General features: G+C 37.7%; 1 protein-coding gene across 2 annotated transcripts in view; it reads left to right on the top strand.

Moving 5' to 3' along the window:
* The first annotated feature begins 7,428 nt into the window (after nucleotides 1–7,428).
* LOC149533114 (MD-2-related lipid-recognition protein ROSY1-like) overlaps nucleotides 7,429–18,886 on the top strand; it is a 103,688-nt gene continuing 92,230 nt past the window's right edge. Inside the window, exons 1-4 of one of the 2 annotated variants that reach the window (XM_089803808.1) lie at nucleotides 7,429–7,537; nucleotides 7,668–7,702; nucleotides 7,849–7,970; nucleotides 8,773–8,874. In XM_089803808.1, coding sequence (XP_089659934.1) covers nucleotides 7,674–7,702; nucleotides 7,849–7,970; nucleotides 8,773–8,874 — 253 coding nt within the window. In that variant the 5' untranslated portion in view covers nucleotides 7,429–7,537; nucleotides 7,668–7,673. The remainder of the gene's footprint in view (nucleotides 7,538–7,667; nucleotides 7,703–7,848; nucleotides 7,971–8,772; nucleotides 8,875–18,886) is intronic. The other variant, XM_089803809.1, reaches the window with a different exon arrangement.

Below are 18,886 nucleotides of genomic sequence, written 5' to 3' on the forward strand. Positions count from 1 at the left end.
TGCTGAAACAACCTTGGGTCAAAACCCTTCAAATCATCATACATCCAGGCAAATACATCATTAAATTCTTGACATAGATGAATAAAACTTTCTTGCTCAATCTCAGAACATACCTTCCCCATGTTTAAGGATTTTCTATTAGCAACCATGACTGGGGTGTGATTGTCTTTGTCAGCAGCTAGGTTCATGACCCTACCTCTTGCTTGGTCATCAGGATTGAAAACACTCTCTAAGTTAATGAGACCCTTAGGCAATTTTTTGGAACTAAGATTAATGATTTGATCACCATATTGATCCTGCAGTCTTGACTGGTTTCTATCTGAAAATTTTGCAAGAAGCTTACAATTTGTTCATCAGATTCAAACACTTGCCAATGAATGTTGTTGTCAGGGATGGTAGGCCTTACTACCATTTTGATTTGTTGCTTCTTCTTCTCCTCAAGATTCCTTGGCACATCATGAGATGCACCTATTGCCGCAAGTCTATTAGCATATCTATTTTCTTTTCTAGGGATGCTTTGAATATTAAATGCATCGAAACCCTCAAGAAAATCCCATACCCTATGTTTATAAGACGAGCAAACCGTTCTTGGTGATATTTTGATTTCTTACTTGATTAACCACCAACTCACTATCTCCATATACAATTAAGGCTTGAATTCCTCTTTTCTTAGCAAGTAGGAGGCCCTGAATCAAGGATTCATACTCGGCCATATTATTAGTGCAACTAAATTGGAGCCTAAAGGAGAAGTAGTACCTTACTTATGCAGGAGAAATCAACATCACACTAGCCCTTGATCCATTATTATTCCTTGATCCATCAAAGTACATACTCCATATCTCACTTACATCTTCTTTAGTCTCCACAAGATTGGGAACTAGAGCATCCTTCTCTAATATACAATATGTATTGAGGCCTGTCTCAAGGGTTTCTGACATAGGATCAAATTGATATGTATTAGCCCATTCATCTAAGAGAAAATTAGGTATCTCTATTAGGGAAGTAGTAGGCTCATTCATTATGTCATTCTCATCCATTTCTAGGATAATGCAATTCATGTTGATGAGATTAGGGGTGTAGGGTTTAGTATGATGGAGGGCTAGAGGCTCTACTCTGATTGAAGCTTTGGTCCCATATCTTGTTCTAAAAGACATATATGACCAATCAGAAGATATGTAACCACCTATTTGGGCAGTGAAGTCTCTTGACAGACAGATGGCAAAATGTGGCTTGACTTCAGCAACAGATATATCTTGAGTTACAGTACAACCAAGGCATGCATGTAGGGCCATTTCCACATTCCTAAGGATCCCTATAGTCTTAATAGTACTACCATCCAACTGTAATACATCTCTAACAATGGGTTCATATTTCATTTCCAAAACATTAGCAGCACACCTAGGCATCACTGAACTACTAGCCCCTGAATCAATCATGCAATTGTGGACTAGTTTACCCCCGATAATTAAAGAAACATAAAATGGAGGGGGTCTAACTTTTTTACTTGTTTCTACCTCCTTTGATGGCTGTACTAGGCTTGTGGCACTTTCCATGCTGGGTGGCTGGCCCTTTGGTTCAATACTTTCCAATTCTTGCTGCAACAACCTCTTTTGCATGGGTATAGTAGCAACAACATCCCATATGAAAATATTCACATTTGTCTTCTTCATTTGTTCTACAACACTGAATGGTGTAGTAGGTACTTTGGTAGAAGCCTTGGGAGTTGCATTTGTAGGAGGTTGAGATGGAACAACCTGAGGATCACTTACATCCTTTCTGCCATTATTTTGCCTTTGTTGCTGAAAGGTATTTGATTGATCATTTACTGCTTGTTCATGAGGTATTGCATTTGAAGTTGAGGCATGATTGGGAGGAGGAGGGGTAGCATCTTCAATAGCTCTTCTTTTGCTCCCAGTGTTGTGAGTAATGGAATCCTGGTTTAAATTACAATGTTCCTCCACGTGATGATTCATAAAGGAGAAATCACCTTGTCCTTGCATATACGAGGCATCTTTAAATTGGTCCTCATTGTATGATTATCCTATTGCAGGCTCTTGGATGGTCAAAGCCAAATAAGATTTTGCCTTCTGACACATGCAACAGGCATAGGAGTAGTTACAGGAGGGACAAAAATCTTGATCTTGGGCCATCTTGTTTTGAGGAACTATGGCCCTACTTTGGTTTACATTTGAGGTTGAAGCATGGCTATTCTACCTATTCTGATCAAAAGAATTGTTCCCATGATTATGATTTGGAGGCCTACCACTGTTCAGAGTTTGATATTGCAATTGATGAGCCTTACTACCTTGAGCTTTCTATCTCTCTAAAGTCACCACCTTGTTGCTCACTTTCTGCATCACAGAGAAGCTATCCTCCAGCTCCTTCTCTTGGCCCTACAATCTTTTATCTATGTTCTCTATGTTCAACATCATAGATTGCATCATCTCCTTGATTTCATCTATTCCATTTGAAGATGTGGAAGCTTGAGTGACTAGAGAAAGGGATTGTGATGTGGAAGTTGTGGGAAGAGGAGCCATTGATGGTTGGTGATTTGGAACGTCAGAGAAGAAAGGCATAAGAGGCCTTAGAGCTAGCTTACCTCCTTTTATTAGGATGTTTTATGACTTTATTGCTATTTCATAAGCATTAGGCAAGGTATCTCCTCCCATAGTTTGGATTGAAGTAGCAATGTCACTATTAAAATCTCTAAGGTAATGCAAGAAGGCATTACCAGGGGTAGGCTTTACTGAAGTAGGTATTCTATCCCATGTCTTTTGAAATCTATAGTTGAAATTAGTCATACATTCATGGGGGGCTCTTTTTATAGTAGTCAACTATTCTAAAAGTGATAAATGGTCACATACCATTGTAGTGCTTTTCCTTTCAAGGATGAGGCTAGAAGCCTAACTGCAACATCATCTTCTGTAATATCATGGATATTGCAGATATTTGCAACTTCTTGAATGTGCTCTAATGGAGAGATAGAAGTTTCACCAGTAAATTTTGGTATACTTTTGAGTGTAGCTATTGGTATGTCATGTCTTTGGGCCAATAAAAGAGGACTTCCACCATTAAACATGGAAAAAGCATGATTTCTAGGCTACACCATAAGACAAGTGATCTATTGATATGTGTTGATGGCAATCTAGGCTGAGATCTAATAGTAGGAGGAGTAGAGATGGATCTTGTAGGTGTATTTTTTACTATTGCACTCCTAACTGGTGATAAAGATACTCTAGTCTTCCTTCTTCTAGGATTTGAAAATGAAAGCTCTTGGTATTGAAATTTACCTCTAGAAGATGCCCTTGTTTTAGCTTTGGGCATGAATTATTGCAACTTTGGTCTGGAACTAGATGTATTTGAAGCTCAGAGTCACCAAGTACTTGAAGAATGAATCCCTTGAAGGCTTGAACACCAAAGCTAGTATTATCTCCTCAGTATTAATCTTGAAATCTTCCTTTTAACACCAGTAGACTTGAATTTTTTTGAATATAGTCCCACCGGGTGTGCCAAAAACTATTGTCACAAAAGTTTGCACCCTTGTCCAAAGTTTTTACCTAAGGACAACCTTGTGAAACATGGAAACAACCTCCAAGCTGTGGGACTTGAACTGTGAGGTTGAGTCTCCGGAGAAGGCCGACTTCCTTTACTATCAGGGTGCACCTAACTACTCTTGGAGAGGAAAAGGGAGAAGGAATGCATAGAAGCAAATCTACCTATTCTAACCTAACGGGGATGATGCACCAAAAATAGACTGTTCAAACCAATCTCTGCCCATACATGCACTATTGAACCATCATGACACAAAAAGATATATACATCTAGACTTGCTTTAATCTAACAATCACATGCAGATCAAAAAAACCCAAATGAATGACACAAGGAAAGAGAGGATTCACTTATATACCATTCATTGTCCAAAAGAGATACAATCATGAAAGATTGCAGATATCTACAATACACCAATGAGAGGAAAATAGTTCTTGCACTTCACATCAATGGTTGAAGGAGTTAAGAATTTCATACAATTCAAAGGCAAAGGGGATTTATAGTGAAATTGTAGAGCAATATCAGAGAAAATAGAGAAGAGTCGACCTCAACAAAATCTACACAAATTTCCTTTATATCTTAGGCATAACTAAGATGTTCTCTAACTGAAGTTACTCCACAACCACTGCCATTAAGTCTCTTTAGAGATCTGGAGAAAATCTGATCGGGCACAGATTCAGATACAATGAAATCTGATATTTTGTTGAAACAGGGCCCTGACAGAAATGATGCCATTAAACCATTCTGACCAAGTAGATGGATAAACTGGGGTGGTGGAGTGTTCTCCTGCTGTTTATTGGGTTCAACATTCATTCGAAAGTAGTTGGAATTGATTGTGAGGATCAAATCGTGCAAGAAAACTTGATTTCCTTCGTTTCTGGCTCATTAGTCAGCAAAGTCAAAAGTCAACTGAATCCTACAACCAAAATGGGCCATGCGGGCCAATAATTTCATTTTATTTTGCCACCTTGTAAAGTCTCCACTTAGTTGACCACATCTTCTCAATTAACTGAGCCACCTTCCCAACTTAACCACGATGTCACATAACCGTCAGCCTTAACTATTAATGCCTTAGCCGGGCCCATAAGGACACATGTCCTTTAGGTGCTTTCTCACATTGTTTAATTACCTTGCATCTTCATAATGTGAGAAATTGCTAATCGTTGATCTCCGTAAGATCAATGATCATGAAAGATCTTCATTATACTGCGCCTGCCCTTAATACTTTTGGGCCCACAAACTACTCAACATACACCTCAACATGACTTGGCCCCACCTGGCATCACCCTACGGCTTATGAAATCAACTTGACCTCACAAAGACACATGGCAGCGAGGTGCTTGCCTACATTCCTTAACATCCTTGCATTTTCATAATGCGAGGAAGCGCCCACTGTAGATCTGTTTGCATCAGACGATGGATCTTGCTGCACAATTAGAGTATCACCTTTTCAAACCCATGTGCTCTGACAAGTGCCATGATAGAGAATTCATTTATTACCTTTGAGAAGAATGGACGCATGATGTCATTATCAGCTACATGTCATGAAGGGGCTTGCCCACATTACTTAAAACTCATGCACTTTCATATTACGAGCAAGCGCCAGCCCTTGATCTTTGCTAAATCAACGATCACAATGCCTGAACTATAAAGTATTAATATCATTAAAAGACCAACCAATGACATCACAAGAAATTCAACACATGCACGAGGAACACTAACAACTCTGCAACAGGTTTGACTGCTTCTAACAACCAAGAACTTCCATGGCACACTGAGGTTTGAACATTAGCAGGGGCTACGTGGCGTAAAGGCGCTTGCTCGCATTAGGTAAAGGTAGTGCATTTTGAGAAAGCGAGAAAGTGCCCACTATAGATCATGAAGGATCTGACGATGAGGGAATTGCGGGCAAGTAGAAACATTAAAGTGCACGGTCACTTAGAAACAAGGAAATACATTAAGGTTTTATTTCATTTATTTTTGTATTTCCATGGCATTTTGAATACTTAAATATGGATAGTGACCGTTGGGTGGGCTCAAGTATTTGAATTCAAATTTTTGGCAGGGGGGCAAATATGGTTAACATAGGTCACGTTGAGTCCTTTTTTCCTCTATCACTAGTATATATTCGTTTTACTTTTTTCTTTTTTTTGAAGAGCATATTTTTTATTTTTTTTTCCTAGTTTATCTAGTTGTGAGAGATTTATTTCTAGCTAGGACTAATCCATGCATTTACCATTAGTGTATCTCTACATTTTATACTCCCTAAGTTATATTTAAGGGGGGTGTTAAGGTGAAAAAGGTAATCACCTAATTAATTATTACCAAACTTTTATTCACATTACAATACTTAAGCTTACTTAGATTGTTTATGTCTCAAGTTATGTAATTAAGTCACATACTGTCTTCTAATTCAACCTCCATGTATGGTTTTATCTACGATTCTATCCTTGTCTATTGTAACAATTGGTATTATTATGGCATTGGTAAAACTTTCACACATTATAAAAAACTCTTATTTTTTGTCTTTTATGAAGGGGTATCATGATTATCTCTAGATAGTTCAAAAGTGTATAGAGTCAACTTTCTACCGTATGCTATGACTGATAATTATTACTGAACTCATAAGTAAATATGGTAAAGGTGCTTAGAATAGAGTAGACAAGGTACATGCTTTCAAATGTTGCAAAGAAAATGCAAAGCTGTAACTCTCAAATTTATACAGACACCTTTACAACACATATAAAAAGAAAGAGGTTAATAAAAACACTAGTAAAAAATGTTTCAAGTTACTTTATATTGGCTGTACAACAAAACTATAAGAGTATTAAGGATGTTCAATATCTAATGAAAAAGAGTAATAATAAATATGCAAAGATATCTAAAATAATAAAAATAAAAAATATACATGAACAAATATTTTTAAAAAAAAATCAAAAGATGTGAGCGAATTTAAAACATAGAGTTTGTGCGTGCGCGCACACACACACACAAGGCGGCAAATAAAAGATGTGAGCAAATTTAAAATATAGAGTTTGCACACGCACACACACAATATTTTAAAAATATATCATTGTACATATATTCAACTATTTAGTGATATCTATATATGAAAGTGTTTATATTAAATATATAATGATATCTATATAAGAAAATTAGTGGTACCTCAAAAGAGATTATAGAGAAAGTAATATGTGAGTTCAATAAACTAAACAAAATTTAGTTTCTTTTGAATAAACTTAAAACTATTATTTTTTAATAGAATGTTACATCAAACATAACCTTATAAGTTTTTTCAATAAAAATAGGCTTAATAAATTTTTGGTAAAAAATAACTTACAATTTTCAAATTGTAAAAAATTGTGTGTTAATTTATAAAATATAAAACTATTAAGATTCATGGAATAATATTTAGTTTATAATTTTTTAATCAAATCAATAACATATTTTTTTAATGTAATTTTTAAAAAATGACTCATGATACTATAATATTTAATTTAAAAAAAATAAATCTAAAATTTTAAAAGTTATTAAAAATTAAAAGCTTAGCTAAAAGGTTTTTAACAAATAGATTTGAGAAAATTAATTTTTGATAATTATGTTGTTAATAAATTTGCAACTTATAAAGTTTGATTGAATAAAATTGTATAGTTTAATCCAAAAGCATAGGAGTGAGTGGAACTAATATATATTTATTATTATTATTATATATTAGAATGGTTAAAAAAGCAGTATATACAAGTTATATTCTCTCTCTTAGAAATTAAATGCTGATAGTAATGAAAACTCATCGTTCAATTTTGGAATGATATGCATGATGGTCAATAAAGGTCAATAAAAATTCCCTTAATTCCTTTAATTTAATGAAGGTAAAGTTTCAATTAACAAAAAGTTGGTGAAGAGGTTAAAAGTCCTTTTCAGGGGAGCACGAAGAGCTGAAAACAAAAAACATAATTCCGTTGAGAGATTTTTTTTTTTTAGAACGTTGGTAAGCTTGAACTCTTTAAAGCACATTCTCGCTTAATCATTTTGTACCCGTTGCTTTTTATCTGTTAGTCTGATTTCTTTTCACTTCGGTTGATCTGAACCCTCTCATTTGAATTCATTCGGTTTTCCAGTTTCAGATGATTGCTCGTTTTTGCTCTTGCCAATCGTAAGTCAAGAAATTTGCAATTTGTTACATAAGATTACTCGAGTGGAATAATCAGTAAATTTTGTTAGAATTTGGTAAGCATTAAACTCTGAACAGAGTTGGAGCGTGGATTTAGATTTGAGTTCTTTCCTATGTTTTTGTTGTAGATTTACAGTTGATTTTGGCGGGATGAGCCAGAAATCAGTTTTGTGTGCTCTTCTACTGGTTTTGGCACTGTGCTCATCGCTTCAGCTTTCAGATGCTGTGAACTTCTGGACATGTGGTAGCGGTAAGTTGGCTATATTGAATATCTTATATAGAATTTTTTGAATATGATGATTGGTTGGTCCATCGCTTGATTTGAAATTTTGAAATGGGTCATCCGCAATTTTCATGCTTTTGATTTGATGAATTTTTACTTACACATATTTAGGTGTCTTCCCCTTCAAGTTTGTGCATTCTCGCCAGAATCTTAATAGAAAATTAGTAAACGGGTTCAGCCTCAAAACCTTATAAGATTACATTATTGAGCAGAATGGGACAACCCAATACCATCTACATGATTGACAAGGCATTCTGGAAATAAATATATTCGTGTGATCTATACTGTCAATTACTTGCTTACTGCTAGAATATATAAAACACTTTCATCATAGTCTGCCTGGTTGAAACCTTTACAGATGAGAAAGATTGGACTTCTTTTGAGTGTTTGATAGTGTGAGCTTTGTTTGGGAGTTAATTTTCATATTGAAGTTATACGAGGTTCTCCACCTTTTGCTAGGATATAAGGGTTGCATTTTCAGGGTGGAGGAAAACTCAAAGAATGGAAATTCTTCTGCACATATTGCTTAGAATGGTTTTAACTTCCATTCATTCTAAACAGAGATCTAGTAAATAAGCCCTATCTTCGTTGTTAGATTACATACCCATCTTAAAACATATGTTTCACCAATTCCTCTGTCTGGGGATAGAAGTGAATGTGCTACTTTTTAATGTTTGGTACGCCTAGGGATCTGCATTATCCGGATCAGGGATCTACATTATCCGGATCTTTACATCCTTTTGAAATTATCTTGATTTCTGAATTGCAGGAACAAAGTGGAAATATTCTGTGTGGGTTCATTCTGTGACTTTAAATCCAGATCCTATTCAAAAAGACAAACAGGCCACGTTCACTATTTCTGCCAATTCTAGTGAGTAATTTGGGTTCTCATTATATATGCTGCAAACATTTAATAATGATTAGTATAATGGAGTTATAATGGTTCTCCAAATATTTTGTTTAATATTTCATTTTTTTAGTTTAAACTTATCTATATTGTAAGAATGATTGTTGTCCTGTTATAGAGTTCACGTTTTCTCATGCCAAAGAGACAGAGGTATTAGAAGACAAATTGTCTTTCGAAGTTTATAGGTTTAATAAACATAATAAGTTCTAATTCTAAACTACCTTTGGAGGATAAAAAAATACATATAAATGTCAATTACCTGGACATTACGTTTTATTACATATAGATTGCAAATAAAGGTTCTTAATAGGATACGGTCATAGACATTGTAATGGGTTGCAAAACTAGAGAAGTTCATGTTCAGCGTATTGAAAGTAAGTGCTTATGTTTGACGTTTTTTTTTTACATGATTCAGACGTTGTGTGCCACTTGATCATTATCTTCTATGTTTTAAGTTTTTTCTATGCATGAAACTGGGAAAGTCTTGTGTTAGAAAATAAATCCTTTTCTTCCACTATAGGAAAAATTGCTCATCTTGTTAAATTTTTGAAAGATCTCGCAGATTTGAGATTTAATGAACCACCTCAAGTGAAACTTTATAGTCAAAGGTCATTACCATAGGATTACCTGGTATCACTTGGAAGATCGTATAGCTTAACAAACACATTGCAACAGCATCAATAATTTCAAGTAGTAAAAAGCCTGATAGCAATAGAAATCTGTTTGAGTTTAATTGGCATGTTTAAACATAAATGTTAAGATCTCTACTCCCAAGTACAATGTTTTCTATGTTTAATCACAGATGTGTTGAAGAGAATAAAGGACTTATAGATGATATTGCACTTAAACATTTTGTTAAATACATCCAACCATAGGCTTGCTTTTGCTTGTTCACTGGTTGTTGTTACTTCACAATATGATACTATAGGCGCTTTCTAGATTGCACATATCTAGGCCTAGAATGCTAAGATCTACAAAGATTCGTTAACAAGGAAATACAAGTTAGTCCAACAAGTCATCCTTCCAAGAGAGCTTTTTCTATTTATATAAACATCCCTAGCTATAAAGACTAAATAAAGTAGCTTTTTCCATCTTGGGTTTTCCTCATATATTGGATTTTCCCTAGGGTAAATATGGAGTCATATTCACGATTTCCATGTTATGATGACTTTACAATCTATTGTCTTGAACTCTGCACATTGATCATATGTGTTGTTTGGACATTCTTTGGGATGATATACACAAATGCTAACAGTAGTCTTGAAACATAATCATCTATAGTTTCAAAACTAAAATTTCATTTTAAAAGTTAGTAGAATTCAGCACTAGCAGGTGTAGTTACAAGTTTTTTATTAGGGGATCATGCACATTGTCATAAGAAATTAATGTTAGTAATTTTGGGTGCCATAGTAATCTATTTTAGCCATTGCAATATATGATTCAGCTATAACGATGTAGATGGCAACATTTTGATGTCCCCTTTTAAGATATCTCGGAATATTGTGACAATTACTTCAACTTCTCATACTTACTCTATCTAAATCTTGTGCTTGAACTAAGTAATGGAGAATATAAATAATATCACCTTGCTATTTTTGATTCAATCAAGTTATCAACAATATATGCAATATGATATAAATTTATAAATATATATTGATATGTCCAATAGAAGTTTTAATATATCGATATTGAATATGCCATGAATAAAGATTTCCAGTCATTTATACTGATAAAAGTTTTCTGCTTCTGATATATAATTATGTACAATGATGCTGTTCCTGATAAAGACATTGTTAATATGCAATTGATATGGTACTGCTTGCAACGATTTGCTTTTCCATGTCTGATATAACAATGTAAGTATATAAATGTGGGAATATTGCCATAAACAATAGGTTTCTGTTTCAGATCTTAACTTATATGTTTGCTACTTAAAGATTGATGCAGTCTCTGATGTATACTTTCTATACTTGCAATCACTGGTGCTTTCCCTGATCTGCAGTTTATGCTTGCAACCAGTCAATGCAAATCAATCACTTGCTCAATTGAGCAGATCCAAATATGGATGTATATGAGATAAAAGATTCTGATTAGGATGCCTTGAGTGATCGATGAGAATGCCTTCTAATCTTGTCTTCCTTGAATGAGCGTTGCATTATATGAAATTGTTAATAAGCAAAGTCCACACCTCACAACTGAGAGGGGTGGGTGGTGAATCAGTTGTGGATAAACACAATGAAATACAAACTTATAAAACTGATCACCAACTAACAAGATAGCAATGTACAATATCAAGAAAGCCAACACCATAATACAATGATTTTTGTTCTTGAAGAAAACCCTTAATGAAAAACTCCGGTGGGAATTATACCCACTAGATATTGCATTGATATATAAGTTCCCAAATAAAGGATCTGACCCTGTTAGGAGCCAATACAATGCATTTAGTACAGCTGTCCCTGTTAAAGGACTCAACTGTGTTAGAGGACTTGAACCCCTATTAAAAGATTCTCAACCCTGTTAGGAGTTAATAAGAAAAAAGGCTCAGTGTCCAAGCACACTGCCCAAAGTATGAAAGTTAAACGCCTTCTGGATAACAAATCCAATTAGCTTGAACTGACTGAACAACAACACACTTGCCTTTACAATTCCTTTGAAGTCCACTAGGAATGATAGATTCCACTCATACCTCTTCTCAAAGCATTTAACAATCTTTCAGCTCAGCTCTGATATTCTAGCATCAAGGCTCACATACATAATCATTCCACACACTACAATTGAAGGAAATAACTTTCCTTTATACTAATTACAAACAAGCAATTAGGTTGGCATGTTAGGACTTCCCCAATGCACAATTAAACATATAAAACCACACTAAGGCATACTCACTTTCTTAAACAATTATACAACCATTACAGAAATTAATCCACATGCTAGAGTCCATAATCAACACTTGCCAATAAAGATCAACATACTACACCATCTAGTTGGCTGACAATTTGACATATCGCATGTTACACAGTATACGACATTAGTCATATACCCTGTATAGTCACCTAACATTCCCCACTATACAAGTATTGCTTACCCTACGCACCACCTTTTCACCATACCATACAGTCTCTCAACTAATTCCACCAGACGGTCACCTTCTATCTCTCACATCGTACAATCCCCTCCTCTCTCTTGTCACAAGGTCCATACTCTTGCACGTATAGGGACTCAGCATTCACACATAGCATTTGCTTGATCGGTACTATAGGCTTCTATTGTAATGTCCCCATTTTAGCAGTTGACCAAGTGTGTGTGCGTTAGCCTTGTTCTACATGGTCCCGAGGGCTAACGAAGGGTTTAATGGGATCTTGGAGTGTTTTGGCCTAGTCATTTCCAGTTTGGGCCAAAACGAAGTTGATTTACTTAGTTTTAGGCATACTTACTATCTTTAGTAAGTCGGCAGGACACAGTGCAGGTCAATTTTGGTGATTGGATTCGATACTCCTCGGTGAGAGCTTTCCGATGAGCTATCACTCGCATTATTCGGAGTCCGATTGCTAATACATTTTAATGCCTGAAGTTTTATTAAAGTAACGTCTAATTTAATTGTAAAATATTAAAGTGTTACTTTAATATTTATTTTATGGTGATGTGTACCCAAGGGAGACATAAGGGGTATTTTAATATATGTTTTATATTACACATCTTTTATCCCACATTGCCCATATGAGTTGAGCGGACCCGTGGCAATAGAATAAAAGGAAGCATTTGTGGCTTCATTAGACAGGTTGAATATGAGAAGAAATTGGTGTGTGAGTTGCAGCTCCGTTCTTGGCATTTGAGGACGTCTATCCTCTCTTGTAACATTCTAGACGTCATTCCCTTGGGGTTTGGCCTTTGGAATTCTTTGTTTTTGGTTTCATTATCAGGCAGTTTAGTTGCATTTCCGACTACAGGCAGATTTAGTATTTTGCTCATATCTTCTTCACTACTTGTCCGACGCTTATGCCGCTTTGAGGGAATGGTATTAGGAAGGTAGTGGACTGATTGAAGGACAAAGTATTGTAGCAGCAAGTTCGAAAGCATGGGCTGGAGTATTATGTCAATATTGCTGAAGTAATTAGTGAGTTGATAAATCTGCCATGTATTTGGTTTTATGAATTCTGAAAATAACATTTTATTAGCAGTAGTTCATTTCCACTTTGCATATCATTGTAGTTTCTTTCTTGCTTATGTTGTATGATACCAATTCCATGCATGAAACACAACAAACAAATAAACGTTTGATTTTTGGAGTTATAAGGGGTTTAAAACATTAAACGGAGAAATAAGAAGTTGAATGCAAACTGTTTGACATAATTCCTTTCAGCAATTTGGTTTAGTTTTTGGGACATCCAGGGGTGTCCATTACAGTGGTATCAGAGCTATAAGTCCTGCCATCCTGTGGAGGTCTTATAGAGAATTTGGAACAGCCGGATAGAGGGAAAAAGTGTTTGACAAAATGTCAAAACACTAAAATCAGAAATAAATAAAAAACACAGGCTAAGCATTTATGTTTGAGCATGCGACAGGGGTCTTATAATTTCCGCGATACCAGAGCAAGACAAAATAGGATTTCAGACTTGCAAAGCAAACAGTCTAGTACATCCGTGCAGGGGGACATTGAATCTAACCATACAGACACAGAGGAGATATTCTGTGATCAGGACAATAATATGGGTGATCGAGATGACAGGAATACAGGATTAGGCGGAGGCAAAAATGCTGGTCCAGATTAGGGGGAGGTACTGTTTCGACGGTTACTGGATACATTAGAGCAGGGGCAGCGTATGCAGCAGGAGCAGAATAGGCGAATGGACATGATGTTGCAGCTCATGGCTAGACAGATGGGTGTCAATATTAATCCAGGTGATGCCAACAACAGAAACAATAACAACGAGGGAAACAATAACAATGGGGGAAACAATAACCATGAAGGCCAAGGCAACAACAATGGTCTTGAGAATAACATTAATGGTAATAATGGACACGACAACAATGGGAATGAGGTTGATAACTTTAGACACGTTGCACGCCCAGCACAGACTGCGAGCTCGAGACCTCTTCTACCCACTTTCCCACCCAGAGATCTGGTTCAACCAGTAAACGAACTGCAGATTACCGAGTTACAGGATCAGTTCAGGAGGGACTGGGAGGCTAGTGGACCAGAGTTTCAGGCGGATATTTCTCTTAGAGATTATATGGACTTGAGGATGAGACACATGCCTAAAGCAGGAGGGAGGAATCAAAACTTTGAGTTGAGGAAGAAAGTTGGAAAACTTTCTTTACCTTATTATGATGCTTCAGGGAAGATGACTGCACGAGCTTAGGTGCAGAAGGTAGATACATACTTGCAGCTAAATCCTATGCCTGAGGAGGAGGCTATCAAGTATGCGGCTATGCACTTGGATGACGTTGCACATGAATGGTGGCATCATGGCATGGTGACTTTGGGGCATAATCAGATTACATCCTATGAGGAATTCACCGAAACATTGATTGGGAGATTTGACACTAAGGATCCCGAGTTACATTTCAAGGAGCTAGCACAGTTAAAACAGTCAGGTTCTGTGGATGCTTACATTGCCGAGTTTCAGCGCTTGTCTGTACTTGTTACTGATATCTCTCCTAGGAGATTGGTGGTGTTATTTTGTGATGGTCTTGCTGATCCATTACGAGGTTGGGTGAAGGGACATGATCCACTCACGTTAGCTGAAGCAACTAAAAAGGCACGAGATTTAGCCCCTTCGGTATACAAAGGAAAAAACCATTCAACAGATTCTTCCTACCGTAAGGACAAAGACAAAAAATCGTTTCAGAAAGAGTATAGCAAACCCAAAGAAGGATCAAAAGGACTAGACAATGAAACCTTGAATGAACTTCGAAAGAAGAAGCTGTGCTTCCATTGTAGAGAGCCTTGGGACTTATCTCATAAATGTTCTCTCAAGGCTCAGGCAAATCAAATGGAGTATTTTTCAGCAGAAGAGTCAGAGTCAGAAGGGGAGGATCAACACTCCGATTCAGATGAGGGTAACACTATAGAGGAGAGCAACATTCCTAAGGATGATAGATCGTTGGCACGCTTGACAGGGGCCCAAAAGGCAATCACATTTAAGGTCAGGGGTACTATCCAGGGGCAGAAAGTGATATCTCTTATTGACACTGGGGCTACACATAACTTCATAGATGCACAGTTGGTAGCCAGGAGAGGGTTACAGACAGAGGAGCATGATGGGTTTAGAGTCATGTTGGCTAACGGTGATAAGTTATTATGCACTCGGAAGATATCTAATCTTCGCATCAGGTTTGGAGATGGCTACGAGTTGGAGGATGAGTTCTATGTTGTGGACATGGGAGATTATGATGTCATCCTCGGCATGATATGGATGGCTTCACTAGTTGAGTTCACACTCAATCTAGCGAAATTGGAGATGAGATTCCAGCATGAGGGCAGAACTGTGGTACTTAGAGGGCTTTCAGATGGAGGTTGCAGAGCAGTGTCCTTGAGGAGAATGCAGAGACTTTTTCGTCATGATGACATAGAGTGGGCGGCAGAGTGCCACATTATGCCAATTTCACCAGAGCCACAAGAAAAGAGTCATCCACTAGATGTCCAGAAGATACTTGATAGACACGCTAAAGTATTTAGCGATATTCCTCATGGGGTTCCTCCTGACAGAGGGATGGAACATGTTATTGAGCTCGAGGAGGGAGCCAAACCAGTTATGATTACTCACTATCGTCATCCTAAGAAACACAAGGATGAGATAGAGAAGGCGATTAAGGATTTGTTGGAGATGGGGCATATCAGGCCCAGTAAGAGCCCCTTTGCTTCAGCAGTAGTATTGGTAAAGAAGAAGGATGGGACGATGCGCATGTGCATCGATTACAGGGCACTGAATAAGAAAACAATTAAAAACAGGTATCCCATTCCTAGGATTGATGAGCTGATTGATGAGTTGCATGGGGCATGCTTCTTCACCAAAATTGATTTGCGATCCGGATACCATCAGATCAGGATGAGAGCAAAGGACATTGAGAAAACAACCTTCCGATGTCACTATGGCCACTTTGAGTTCATGGTTATGCCATTTGGTCTAACCAATGCACCTGCTACATTTCAAAGTTGTATGAACCAGGTATTCAGGAAGCAGCTGAGGAGATTTGTCTTGATCTTCTTTGATGACATCTTGGTCTTCAGTAAGACCTGGGAGGAGCACTTACATCATCTGGAGGAGGTGTTATCTATTCTGGAGAGAGAGTCATTGTATGCCAAGGAATCTAAATGTGAGTTTGGCATGACTGAGCTCCTTTACCTGGGGCATATCATTAGTGCAAATGGCGTTCGGGTTGATCCCGAAAAGGTTAGAGCTATTGTAGAGTGGCCTACTCCCACAAACCTTACACAGCTTAAGGGATTCTTTGGGTTATGTGGTTTTTATAGGAGGTTTGTTAAGGGATTCTCACAGATTGCTACACCCTTGACAGATCTTACCAGGAAAGGAGCCTTCGTGTGGACAGGGGCAACACAGAGGTGTTTTGAGCATTTCAAGCAGGTAATGTCTTCATGTCCAGTTCTAGCTCTATCGGATTTCACGAAGCCTTTTGAGCTTCATTGTGATGCATCAGGTGATGGGATTGGAGCAGTATTGATGCAAGAGAAGCATCCCATTGCATTCGAGAGTAGGAAGCTCCGAGGAGTTGAGAAAAGTTATTCTGTCTATGACTGGGAGATGTTGGCCATAATGCATGCATTGGCCAAATTTCGATCATATTTGGTAGGTGGACGTTTTGTGATCAAGACTGATCACAACAGTATTAAATACTTCATGAGCCAGCGTGATCTTAATGACCGGCAACAAAAATGGGTGACTAAATTGCAGGCTTATGACTTTGACATAGATTTTGTCAAAGGTAAGAAAAATGTGGTGGCTGATGCCTTATCTCGAAGACCTCACTTATGTGCTCTGGCAGAGATTTCAGGAGATTGGAGAGATCGGATTATAGCAGAGTATGTCGGAGATGCTTGGGCTTCTGGATTGATTTCAGGTACCATACAGGATGATCGCTATGAGGTGATAGATGGATTGATCAGAGTTCAAGACAAGGTTTATTTGATTCCGTCATCACATTTGAGAGACGCGATACTGAAGGTATTTCATGATGCACCCACAGCTGGACATCCGGGGGTCTTCAAGACCTACAGGCAGATCCGAGAGCGGTTTTCATGGAAAGGGCTCAAGGATGATGTTCAGAGGTATGTCAGGGAGTGTGTGGTTTGTCAACAGAATAAGGGAGAGCACACATTTTCTGTAGGTTTATTACAGCCCTTGCCCATTCCTGATAGGAAATGGGAAAGTATTTCGATGGACTTCATCACTGGTTTACCACGAGTGTAGGGAAGGGATTGCATCTATGTGGTGGTGGACCGCTTGACGAAGTTTGCTCACTTCTTTGCTATTCCGTCCACTTACACAGCAGCACAGGTGGCAGATCTTTTCTTTAAAGAGATATTCAGGTAACATGGGCTGCCCAGATTCATTCTCAGCGACCGGGATAGTAAGTTTATGAGTGTTTTTTGGCAAGAGTTGTTTAGGTTGTGTGGTACAGATCTTACACCTAGCACTAGTTATCATCCGCAAACAGATGGGCAAACAGAGATTGTGAATAAATGCGCGGAAGGATATTTGAGGAACTATGTAACTACACAACAAAAGGCTTGGATCAGATGGTTGCATATGGGAGAGTATTGATATAACACCACTTATCATATGTCCATCAAGATGACTCCTTTCATGGCACTCTATGGTTATGAAGCACCTAGCTTCATGGATTTAGTTTTGGGGGACAGTAGAGTGCCCAAAGCCAAAAACTTATTGCAGGATAGTCAGGACATCTTGAAAGTGCTCAAAGAGAATATACAACAGGCCCAGAATCAACAGAAATTGTATGCTGATCAGCACCGAATAGAGCGTAGCTTCGAGGTAGGGGATATGGTTTACTTGAGGCTATAACCATATAGACAGTCATCGCTCAAGAAGAGCGGAGCTGAAAAGTTGAAACCTAGATTTTATGGTCCCTACAAGGTGATTCGCAAAGTGGGCAAAGTCGCCTATGAGCTTGAGCTTCTAGAGGGCAATCGAGTGCACAATGTGTTTCATGTGTCTAGGCTTAAGAAAGCCATTGGTCAGAGTGTAGTGCCTTCTGCAGATTTACCCCCTTTGGATGAGGAGGGGAAGCTTGTGTTAGTACCTGAGGCTATTCTGGATACCAGAGAGAGGAAGCTTAGAAACAGGATAGTGAAGGAGTATTTGGTCAGATGGAAAGACCTGCCGGAGGAAGATTCTACATGGGAGAGTGAGCAGGTTATTTAGCAGGCTGGACTGAGATTGCTTGAGGACAAGCAATTTCAAGGGGGACGGACTGTAATGTCCCCATTTTAGCAGTTGACCAAGTGTGTGTGCGTTAGTCTTGTTCTACATGGTCCCGAGGGCTAACGAAGGGTTTAATGGGATCTTGGAGTGTTTTGGCCTAGTCATTTCCAGTTTGGGCCAAAACGAAGTTGATTTACTCAGTTTTAGGCATACTTACTATCTTTAGTAAGTCGGCAGGACACAGTGTAGGTCAATTTTGGTGACTGGATTCGATACTCCTCGGTGAGAGCTTTCCGATGAGCTATCACTCGCATTATTCGGAGTCCGATTGCTAATACATTTTAATGCCTGAAGTTTTATTAAAGTAACGTCTAATTTAATTGTAAAATATTAAAGTGTTACTTTAATATTTATTTTATGGTGATGTGTACCCAAGGGAGACATAAGGGGTATTTTAATATATGTTTTATATTACACATCTTTTATCCCACATTGCCCATATGAGTTGAGCGGACCCGTGGGAATAGAATAAAAGGAAGCATTTGTGGCTTCATTAGACAGGTTGAATA

The sequence above is a fragment of the Cupressus sempervirens genome, chromosome 10 (assembly GCF_028749045.1).
Source record: "Cupressus sempervirens isolate cs-2001-9-10 chromosome 10, ASM2874904v1, whole genome shotgun sequence".
Lineage (NCBI taxonomy): Eukaryota > Viridiplantae > Streptophyta > Pinopsida > Cupressales > Cupressaceae > Cupressus > Cupressus sempervirens.